Source organism: Nicotiana sylvestris, chromosome 6 (genome assembly GCF_000393655.2).
Source record: "Nicotiana sylvestris chromosome 6, ASM39365v2, whole genome shotgun sequence".
NCBI lineage: Eukaryota > Viridiplantae > Streptophyta > Magnoliopsida > Solanales > Solanaceae > Nicotiana > Nicotiana sylvestris.
The window spans coordinates 60,467,063-60,479,296 of record NC_091062.1 but is presented as its reverse complement, the minus strand read 5'-3'; the positions used below and the strand labels follow the sequence as shown (position 1 = coordinate 60,479,296).

Below are 12,234 nucleotides of genomic sequence, written 5' to 3'. Positions count from 1 at the left end.
AAAAAAAAAAGATTCTGCAACAGTAAGAGAACATAGACATATGAGTATCCATTCTTCTCTGTAGTGACATGAAGCCAAATTTTCAAACATTTGTATAAAATATTCTAGTTCCTATATAAAAAGTTGAGTTTGGGTCTTGGATTTATTCTCATGGAAATAACGTGTTACGTACTTCTAAGTACTTCAAATAATATAGGTTTTATATAAAAGTTGTTTATAGGTTCTTATGTAGGCTAGAATATTATAGGAACAAGTTGTTAGTATATTATGATATTGGCTTCCCTAGGGTAAATTGATTGTCAAGCTCTAAATGTAAATTAAAAGATGAGGGAAACAATCTTTTCGAATTGAAAAATTCCATCCACTTGCAAAAGAACTTGAACAAATAACAGAAACTCACAACTTATAAATCAAGAAAGCCTCAAGCAAGTGCATCATAAAAAGGTTCGACAAGGAGCATGTCTGCTTGGACATATCAAGTGTTGTCATCTGATTGGCTGTTGACCAAATACAAATGGAAATATTTGGACACTCTCAAAACCTCAAGAAAACCAAACTTATTAATATTATTTTTACTTATGTAATCTTTTTAATTCTCTTTTCCTTTCGTAACATTGGGTCCAGTGGATGTTATCCACAAGAAGTAATATTAGCAGTTAAAAGTGAAAATACATGTAACTATCAATCAATGTCGTGGTGGAACGGATAGAATCCCTTAACATCTAACCAAATATTTCAAGAAAGAAAAAAAAATATATCTGGGGTTCGAATCCTAAAAATAAAAAAAGCCAATCCTGAGCAATTTCCCCTTTAATAGGCCATATGAATTCGAATCAGTCAAGCCAAGCTTTGCCCCTTTAGCTGGAGCGGCACAATAAATAATTTTCTGTGTTTAATTCGATTTGATCTCTAATCTCTTAAAGGCTTACGTCGTGCACGAAGTAGTTTTCGATTTATTTTCAGTCTCTCGGTAATTTAATTTTCGATAGCTTCTTTTATTTTTTCTAGATGATCTTTAAATGCTTTAATTTATAAAGGGTAATTAGGATACGGATCCCAAAATTAATGGCCATGTATTTGAGAACCTTTTTCTGTCGCATTTCCCCTTAAAATATGGAGTCAGCTAGACAAAATCTTTCCCATGTGATTGCATATAATGTTGCATTCTAATGCTACGTCTAAACGTTCCTCGTTCTCCAATAACTAAATAAAGATAAATTTTTTCCAAAAAAAAAAAAAAGAAAGAAAAAAAGGCAAAGATTTTGTAACAAAAAAAGTACCTTACTACCATTGACATTCAACCCCAGGATGATGAAAAAGGGAAAGATTAGAAGAAAGTAGGAAAAAGATACGCTACCAAAGTTAATAGCTTTTGTTTGCTAGTTGTTAAAGAAAAAAAAACGTCCAAATGGAAAAACAGTAATATTGACGCAGTTTCGGCTTAATTAACTCTTCTTTTACCCCCTATAAATATCATTTCCAAACTCTACATTTCCTCACCACATACCAAACTCAAGCCTCTCACTATTTGTCTCAATTTCAACATGATGGGAAAAATGAGCGTCATAATTCTCATCCTCTTCTTCTTCAACTTGTCAATAGCAGCAGATTCGATGTATAATGTCCTAAACTATGGAGCAAAATCTGATGGAAAATCCGATTCGTCCAAGGCTTTTCTTAGTGCATGGACTGCAGCATGTAGTTCTACTAGCCCTGCCACCATTTTCGTGCCAAAGGGAAGTTACTTGCTTGGTAATGCATATTTCTATGGTCAAACATGCAAGAGTAATGCCATTACTATACGTATTGATGGCACACTTATAGCTCCATCTGACTATAATGTTATTGGGAAATCTGGAAGCTGGATTAAATTCGAACGAGTCAATGGAGTTTCGATCGTTGGTGGAACCCTAAATGGACAAGGTGCCCGTCTTTGGGCATGCAAAAACTCCGGCAAAGGTTGTCCTAAAGGAGCTACGGTATGTCTACTTCTCCTTTCCAAGTACAGCAAAATATACACACACAAAAAAATATTTGTATGAAACAAGCTTTTAACTCTAGATTCTGAATTCGTCTATAAGTAATTAAACAAAACATGCATTTTACGGGAAATGTATTGCGTTTTCTCTTCCCGCTCTTCCCTTATCCAGTAGTAAACCTGTACCGGAATCTTTGTTATAATGGAAGGTGCTGGGATGAATCTTTGTTAGAATAGAAAATGTGTTTAGCACTTAAAATTATTTTTGTGTGGTTTAAGTTAGAGTCTAAACTATTCTCGATTAAATCTTTTTCTAGATCACAAAATCTTTTTTTTTTCGCAGTAACTCCTACTATAAAAATGCAAGGGATAATACTGATTCTGTAAAATCAATCATAGATATCCTTTTTACACTTCTTTTTCTTGATTAACGTATCTTCGTACTATACAAAAATATTTTGTGCAGACTTTAGCTTTCTACAACTCAAACAACGTTACAATAAGTGGATTAACTTCACAAGACAGCCAAATGTTCCACATTTTGTTCGATGGGTGCCATAACGCCAAGTTACAAGGAGTGAAGATTTCAGCTCCCGGAAATAGCCCCAACACTGATGGAATTCATTTACAGTCATCGACTGATGTTACCATCTTGAATTCTCATATTGGAACTGGCGATGATTGTATTTCAATTGGTCCTGGCAACTCCAACTTGTGGATCGAAAACATCGCCTGTGGCCCTGGCCATGGAATAAGGTCTAAAAAAAAACTATTTTTAATAATTGACTAGGTTGGGATATAATTATCAAATATAAATATGTTTGGTGCAGCATTGGGAGCTTAGGTTGGGATATGCAAGAGCCAGGAGTTCAAAACGTGACAGTTACAACGGCAACATTTACTGGAACCCAGAATGGAGTGAGGGTCAAAACATGGGCTAGGCCTAGCAATGGCTTCGTAAGGAATGTTCTTTTTCAACACGCAGTGATGAATAATGTCGATAATCCCATCATCATAGATCAAAATTACTGCCCAGATCGTGGAAATTGTCCTAATCAGGTAACTTAGTTAAAAATAAAAAAGCAGAACTATTTTGTATTATCATTGTAGTTTAATCCGTAATAGCAGGTTAGATATTATTTTAATCATGTTATTAATTAATGTCTATCGTAAATATTTATTTGGAATTACCTTATAAGTGACCTAATTGTATGTAAATTTTCTTACAGCCTCAATGCATAGTATTTTACATCGTCATTTATCGATGTTATATAAAAGAGTTAAAGTTTTATACTCTGATGCCGTAAAAAATATTTATACAATTAGGTCACTTAGCTTATTAGGTAACTACAAATAAATTTCTTGATAATCACTAATTCATAATCTTATAAAAATAGTAACTAATGTGTTATTACATGTTAAAATCAAAATGTTAATCCCATCAGTATATATAACATAAATCCTTTATAAAGTACTTACAATTTCATTTCATTTCTTGTGAAACATTTTCAGGGCTCTGGTATTAAGGTGAGCGATATAAAGTATCACGACATACATGGGACATCGGCCACAGAAGTTGCAGTAAAATTCGATTGCAGCAAAACAAATCCTTGTAATGAGATAACGCTACAAGACGTGAATCTTAATTTTAAAGATCATTCAGCTGAAGCTTTATGTGTTAATGCTGGAGGAAGGGCTTCGGGTCTACAACAACCAAATAGCTGCTTACGAACTTGAACAAAAGAAGAGGATTAACCCAGGAGATTAAACTTATACAGTAATAATTTTAATTTTAAAACACCATTAATTAGACTTGCTTGAGTCTGGTTGCAAGATTTTTTGCCTTCTTGACGTCGTGCCTGGCCTTGCAAGATCTCTGCTCCTCCAGAATATAATGGATGTATTAATCTATTAAATTTCATTAATCTCAAGCATTTTGGAGTTTTGTGATATAAATATTATTTTGCTCTTAGTCGGGATCAATTGTTCTTATTACTTTTTTGCATTTTTTTTTATACATGTTATCTTTCGTTACTACCTTTATATTGTTGAAAATGACTATTGAAAAGGATTAATATGTTTAAAATTACTATACAAATTAGGTGCATATGAGCAACAGTTCCATCATTTCGTAAAGAAAAATATTAATTTAATTGCATGATCTCACTTCCTTTTCTGTTTACCTGAAAGATATTCATATTATAAAAGCATATTCAAGAAAGGATTGGGGGATTATATATACGATAGTAGATAGTTCATAGATGATAACGTTGACTTTTTTTCCTTCCATATTCACATTATAATAAAGCATATTCAATTATTTTGTGCGTTTATTTTTTGTGGGTCACATTTGTTCCTTCAAATGCATTATGGTGGCCATGTGAAGCATAATATTTTCAGGGATTACATGTATCGTTAGTGTTAATCCCCATGTGATTATCCATCTATTAAGCCGGAGATGGAAGAGTAGATTTGACACTGGTTAAAGGAATGTCCTTTTTAATGTTCGTTTAACATTAAAGGGGTTGACGAAAGGATAAAGGAGATTAGGAAGGAGCTGCAGTTGGTGTAAGAGGAAATGAGCTCTAGACTACAGAATAAAGAGCTGATTGAGAAAGAGAAACCATTGAAGTGTGAACTAGAAAAATGGGGAAAATTGAAAAGAGTATATACAAACAAAGATCCAGAGTACAATGGTTGAAGCTGGGGGATTCAAACTCAGCCTATTTCTTTGCACAAATGAAGAATAGGAGCCATTTGAATGGAATCCAGAGTCTAACAAATGATGTGGGAACTCAGCTTGTAATGGAGGATGATATAGAAGCAGAAATATTAGGGTACTACAAGAAGTTACTGGGGTCAAGAGCTGAAAGTATTCCAGCTATCAATCCAAACGTCATGAAACTGGGTGCAAAACTAAATAGGGATCAGCAACTTCAGCTTATCAAGTCAGTATCCAAGGAAGAAGTATGGGCAGCACCGAAAGATATTAGTGACCTAAAAGCCCCAGGCTATGATGGGTTTAATGCTGTGTTCTTTAAGAAAGCCTGGCAAATTGTAGGAGAGGATATAACACAGGCTGTAATGGAATTCTTTGAAACAACTCATATGTACAGACCTGTCAATTGTACAACAATTACTTTAGTCCCTAAAGTCAGGAACCCTGCTAATGTTAAAGAATACAGACCTATCTCATGCTGCACTGTATTATACAAAGTGATCTTCAAGGTATTAACTAAGAGGTTGCAAGGAGTTATGGATACACTGATGGACAACACACAGTCTGCATTTGTGCCTGATAGAGTAATTACTGATAACATTATCCTGAGCCATGAACTAGTGAAAGGATATGGAAGGAAAGGGGTATCACCTAGATGTATGATGAAATTGGATATGCAAAAAGATTATGACTCAATTGAATGGCCTTTCATGGAACATGTGCTGAATGCTTTGGCCTTTCCAGACCAATTTGTGAGATGGATCATGGCTTGTATGGAAACTATTACATATACAGTTATGATTAATGAAGCTCTAACAAAGCCTTTTGAAGCCAAGAAGGGGTTGAGGCAAGGGGACCCAATGTCTCCATTCCTGTTTGTGCAGGCAATGAAATACTTAACAAGGAGCTTAAAGACACTGAATCAAAAACCAGACTTCAACTATCATCCCAAGTGTGCAAAGATGCAAATTTTGCAACTTGGTTTTGCTGATGATCTTTTATTGTTTTGCAAAGGTGATATAGGATTAGTTAAACTACTGTTCCATTATTTTATGGAGTTCTCAAAAGCTGCAGGTCCGGTGATTAACAAAAACAAGAGTTCTATATTCTTTGGAGGGGTCTCACAAGATGCACAGGAGGAAATCCTAGAATTTCTAGGAATTCAGAGAGGGAAACTGCCAGTAAGATACCTAGGTGCCCCACTAAGCTCAAAAAGAATATCCATAGTACAATGCCAACCTCTAATTGATAAAATAGTGGGCAGTTGCCATATGTAAACAATACTGGAATTTTTGCAAAGAAAAGAAGAAGTTGTGGATACAATGAATGCACAGTTACTATATCAAAGATAGACACATATGGGAAATTCAACTGAAACAAACATCCTGGATGGTAAGTAAGATCATTAAGAAGACATTTATAGAGGCAAGATTCAGCTATGATGATATCATGAAGATGAACAACTGTTCGATAAAAGACATATACCACAGACTGCGAGGAAGATTTGACAAAGTCAGCTGGAGAAGAGTCGTTTGTCACAACACAGGATGCCCCAGGTGGACTTTTGTTCTAACTATGGCAGCACATGGCAAATTATACACAAGAGATAGACTATAGAGTTGGGGAGTACAAGTGAATCAAGAATGTGTTCTATGCAAGCAAGCTAATGAAACCATACAACATTTGTTCTTTGAATGCTCATATGCAAATGCATTATGGAGCACACTGTTAGCATGGCAAGGGATTAAAAGATCAGTAAATGGATGGGATGAGGAACTAAGATGGGCTGAGAAGTGGACTAAGAGGAAAACAACAGCAGCTGAGCTATATAAAATGGTATTAGCAGCAACAGTATACTATGTTTGGCAAGAAAGAAATGCTCGAACTTTCCAAGCTAAGACAAAAGGGTGGGAGTTAATATGTAAAAAGATAATACAAGAGCTACATTGTCGAAGTAGTAGGCATACAGAGAAAATCCTACATAGCCTAGACTGGTATCTATTGCAATAGGTAGGAAATATGTAAATAATAGGAAAATGGGGAGGGGTGAAGTATAGGAAAGCAGGATCATATGTAAAGGTTTTGATTTACTTGTAAATACTTCCCTGGTAATGAAAAAAGTTAATTACCAAAAAATGTTCGTTTAACAAAGGTTTTAGTTAATTTATAAGAATTGATGGTGTAATTATTTTTAGAAATGACAAACAATGGTTGTTTACCCGTAAAACGGTACAGTTGAATTTGTAACGTGGTTTATAAACACATAAATTAATCGGCAAATGGTCAAATATATCCCTGTACTATCAAATATTGTTTAAAAGTATCCTCTGTTATACTATTTGGTCAATTGTGTCCTTACCTTTATACTTTCGTTCAAATCTACCCCTAATTTAAACGGTTGACCACGTGTCACTACCAGACTTAATTGATCCATCTCCACTTTAAAATATCTGATTCCTCTCTTACCAACCCGTTACCTGACCCTAAAACCCTCCACTTAATATAACTCCATCAAACACCAGCAGGTTTCCAACGTTCTTCCTAGCAATTACTAAAAGAAAATTTTGGCGTTATTCCTAACAATTATTATTTGACTCATCTTTTTTGTAAGTAGAAGTTGGAACAAATAAATGAAAATGGGATTAAGTTGAGAGGACAAATGAATAGAAAGTTCATCACGTGATTGTGCTTTCTTATTAGCTAAAGTCTGAAGCAATATTTTGCACGATGACCGAAAAGATTGCAATTAACACGAGCAAATTTTTAAAGGTAGCCTGAAAAGATTTTTATTAACAGGAGAAGATATCTAAAAGTCATCGGATAATCAAAAACAACGAGCAGATCCAAAGATTTTCAGTGGGATCTGGCGAGGATCCATTTGCCGGCGAAGTTCAAAAAGTGCCAGAACCTCCTACTTTTTTAGATGTAACAAATTGCAAAGAAGAAAAAGAAATTGAGTATAAAAAATGAAGGAGGGGGTGAGGTAGAAGTAGTGATCTTGTGATTTTTCCGGCGAGTTTTCCCCAGTTCCATTTTTTGCTATTTTTTGGTGGAACAGAGTTGCTGTTTGAATGACGAAAGAAGAAGGAGAAAAAGAAGGTGGGAGATAAAGAGGGGACCAACACAATGGAAGTTAGTGTTGCTGGATGGTTTTCTGACAAGCTGCCATTTCCAGCGATTTTGGTGTGACGTGGGGGAAGAAAAGAGAAGAGGGAAGAGAGGTAAGAGCGTGGGGTTGGGATCATGTCTAGTAGGGTTATTTTGGAGGGGGTGTTTAGGGTCGGGTAACGGGTTGGATAAGAGAGTTATCGGATAATTTAAATTGGGGATGAGTCAATTGAATATGAGAATGACACGTGGCCAGCCATCTAAATTTGGGGTAGATCCGAACAAAAGTATAACGGTAGGGACATGATTGACCAAATAGTATAACGGAAAGTAATTTTAAATAATATTCAATAGTACAGGGGCAATTTTGACCCTTTTTCTTAAATTAATTTGATCCAAAAATGTAAAATAATTAAGAACATAAATAAATTAACTAATGAAACTTGAAAAAAATACAAGCCTGGTTGCGAAATGAGCTTTTCCAAAGCAAGAGCAAGAATAGAGAATAGAGCAGAAAAAATGTTAATAAAATAAGAGTAAGTTTAGCCTTTTTTGCATACAAGTATTTCGTGCTTACAATGAGTACAAATTACTATATTTATAGCTAAATTCATGGAGACAAGATCCCCAAATAAAGTTCTTCTTTAATATGGGTAAAGATCGCTTTTGATAGGTGCATAACAGCTGAGTATAAATGCAAAGATTCTTTGTAACGACTGCTCCTTGAATGCTATCTTCTTCAACCGATATCTTCCTTTCAAACTTTTGTTCCCGGACGTTCTAGTGTCTTTGGAACTCATACAATACCGATCGCATGCTCGTAACCGGTGCCAGCTATTTGTTGACTTATATCCTACATATCTTTACTGCCACGTGTCAACTCGATGAGCATCCACCTGTCATTCATCACTTTTACTCAATACAGATAGTCCTCCTACTTTCTGGTAACTAAACTTTATGTTACCGGGAAATAGATAAGACTCTTTTTCTTGGTGAGAAAGTTCCTGAACGATTTTTGACACTTGAAAGGATGCACGTCTCCTTGTATTTAATGAGACGAACACCTGTTATCCCATGATTTGACAAATACTTTCGCCAGCTACCTTAATAGTGGTCTTGCATTCTGATGCCTATAAACTTCTTCCCTTCTTTCCATTTTTACTCAAATAAATTGTGAGACGAATCTCAAAATTCAGGAGGAACTCCCTAACCCTAATAACGACAGAAATATAGATATTAGTAGGTATCATTCTTCCATTCGTCATGCTAGAATTCCCGTTGTAAAAGAAGATTGTGGCTGGAACAACATTGAGGTTTTAGCCCCAAATGAAGTGGAAAGTATCACTTTCGGTAAACCAGGGTACATGTACATTTTCATGTACCCTTACACTTTAAGAATAGGCCGGGAAATCAATCCCATCATTTTAGAATTTTTCCAAAACTACCAAGTTTGCTTAGCTCAAGTAGGTTCGTAAATATGACGAATGGTAGCTTGCTTTTGGTTTCTGTGTTCCCGGGCTGGCAAAACCCTTACTCTTGCTCATTTGATAAACCTCTACGCCCCAAAGATTTTTTTTGGAGGCATGATCTAAATCAGCAAACGCGGTCACCATGCCATCGTCATCAGCATGATCTAACTCAGCGAACCGGTGTCAGAACCTCCTATCCCCGAATATTGGAACTACACTCGTAAGTTTTTCAAATATCTCTCTTTTATCGTGTTGAAGAAATTTCCCTTTTTTGTTAATTTTTCCTTCTCTTATTTTAGCTACCCATTAGGTTCCTCCAGCAATTGCAAACCTAACCTAATGGGCGGTTTATCACGACTCTAGTTCACCCTCCATGAACTATCGTGACGACACCTAGTCTCTACGACTAGTTAAGCCTAACAAATGCGAAAAAGAAACAATTTGCAGAAAGAAAATAATATAAAACCGAAATAACAAAATGAAATAGTGTTTAAGATACCGCTTGGCACCTAACAGTATAAGAATCTCAACCTAACACTTCCCAAAATCTGGAACCCCATGAATCACAAGCTAAGAGATACATAAGAAGCTCTAACTCCAGAAATGTCTAACAAAAAGGAAAATATTGAAGGGCTATACTATTACAGAAAGATAGAAAGGGACTCCTTGGTCTGCAGACGCGACAGATATACCTCGAAGTCTCTATAGAAGCACCTCGCCTCAAGGATGATAAGACTGAGTGGAAGTACCTGGATCTGCACATGAAAAATATGCGTAGAAAGGGCATGAGTACACCACAACGATACTCAGTAAGTGCCAAGCCTAACCTCAGTCGGGTAGTGATGAGAAAAGTCAGGGCCCTACTGAGGTTAAATGAAATAAAAGGTATAACAGTGTAAAATAAGACCGTATAATACGTGCAATAGTAAAGAGTAACACAGAATAGAAAGAACAACAACAACTACTACAAAGGCAAAGTAAACACAAAGAGAAATACAGCTCAACACAAAAATAACAACCGGGGATCTCCCAGGATACCGTTCTGTAGTCCCAAATATAAATATCCAGTGGATCTCCCGGGATACCGTCTCGTAGTCTAACTCATAATGCGAGGGGATCTCCCGGAATACCGATCCGTAGTCTCAAATATAAATACTCAGTGCAGGGGAAATCTACCGGGTGCAGTCCCGTAGTTCCAATGTAAATGTGTAGGGGGATCTCCTGAAATACCGTTCCGTAGTCCCAAAGTAAACATACAGGGGGATCTCCCGAGATACCGTCCCGTAGTCCCAAAGTAAACACGCAGCAATAACAAGACGAATACACAGTTCAATTCAAATTCCATACCAAGGTAAACCATGCATTTCTAGCCTAGCATGCTGCACGTAATCCAAATAAAGCAGTTTGAGCAAGTAAAGTAATTAAGTCAATTAGACATGCTTCCCTAAGCTAGCAACAGGCTTAAATTACAAGTAGTATAAACAGGAAAAAGAAACACAATTAAAATTACTTAAAGAAAAACTGAATTTTTCAATAATTAGTACAATTACGCACTCATCACCTCACGTACAAGGAATTTCAAGTATCAATAATACCAAATCCTAAGGGGAGTTCCCCCATACAAGGTTAGGCAAGCCACTTACCTCGAACCGTCTCAAAATCAACCCAAAACCACGTTCTTACCACGCGTACTCGACTCTAAATGGCCCATATCTATTCAATTCAATTGCATAATGTAAATAACACTTCAAGTAACTGATTCTACAAACAAATTCTAAGCTAATAAGCGAAATTAGGTGAAATGACCAAAACGTCCCTCGGGCCCATGTCTCGGAATCGGGTAAAATTTACATTTTCAGAATCCTCATACTCTCACGAGTTTAACCATACCAAAATTATCCAAATCCAATGTCAAATCTCCAATCAAAACTAGAATTTTTTGTCTAAGAACTTTCCCTCAATTTTCATACAAATTCCGAAATTAAATTATGAATTCATGTTTAGATTAATGGGTTACAAGCAAAAAGGAATCAAGAATCGTTACCCAATTGATATCTCTCAAAATCCCTCAAAACTTCGCTCAAATCCGAGCTCCCAACCTCTAGTTTTCACAAAAATGGCTAAACCCTCGATTTTGAACTTAAACATTCTGCCCAGCCGTGTTCTTCTTTGTGAACGCAAGACAACGTTCGTGAACACGATGCACTAAAGTTCCACTGGCTAGTCTCCGTCCTCGGGAACTCGATGCCCGAGCCACGAATGCGATGATCATTTCTCTTCTCCTACGCGAACGCAAGACTGCCTTCGCGAACGTGTAGGCACAAGGCCCCACAGCCTCGCAAACGCGAAGTATTAATTCCTCACCAGCCCCAACTCCTCTTCGCGAATGTGAGACCCCACTCACGAACGCGAAAAAGGAAACTAGAACTGACTGCTGCAACATTTTTCTGCAATTTCTAAGTCCTAAAAATGACCCGTTGAGCATCTGAAACACACCCGAGACCCCCTGGGACCTCAACCTAACATGCCAACCAATCCTAAAACATCATTCATACTTAATCCATTCTTCGGAATTCTCAAAAAAATATCAAAACACCAATTAAACAACGCATTCAAGCCTAAGAACTCCAAAAGCTCTCAAATTATGCTTTCGATCAAAACGTCTATCAAACCTCGTCCGAATGACCTGAAATTTTGCAAGAACGTCACATTCGACACTACGGAGCCACTCAACTTCCGGAATCCCATTCCGACCCCGATATCAAAATCTCACTATCGAACCGGAAACTTCAAAAATTCGAATTTCCACATTTCAAGCCTAAATAAGCTACGAACCTCCAAAATATAATCCGAATACGCCCCTAAGCTCGACATCACCCAACAGAGCTAACGAAATTGACGGAATTCCATTCCGAGGCCGTCTTCATATTGATCCAACTACAGTCCAAATTCTAAAGCTT

General features: G+C 36.6%; 1 protein-coding gene across 1 annotated transcript; it reads left to right on the top strand.

Annotated features, from left to right (window-relative positions):
- Positions 1 to 1,503: 1,503 nt before the first annotated feature.
- LOC104210871 (polygalacturonase-like) lies at positions 1,504 to 3,952 on the top strand. The gene is made up of 4 exons (XM_009759842.2): positions 1,504 to 1,979; positions 2,445 to 2,734; positions 2,809 to 3,037; positions 3,491 to 3,952. Exons 1-4 carry the CDS (start codon positions 1,545 to 1,547, stop codon positions 3,713 to 3,715), a joined length of 1,179 nt encoding a protein of 392 aa, XP_009758144.1. The 5' UTR covers positions 1,504 to 1,544; the 3' UTR covers positions 3,716 to 3,952.
- Positions 3,953 to 12,234: the final 8,282 nt, after the last annotated feature.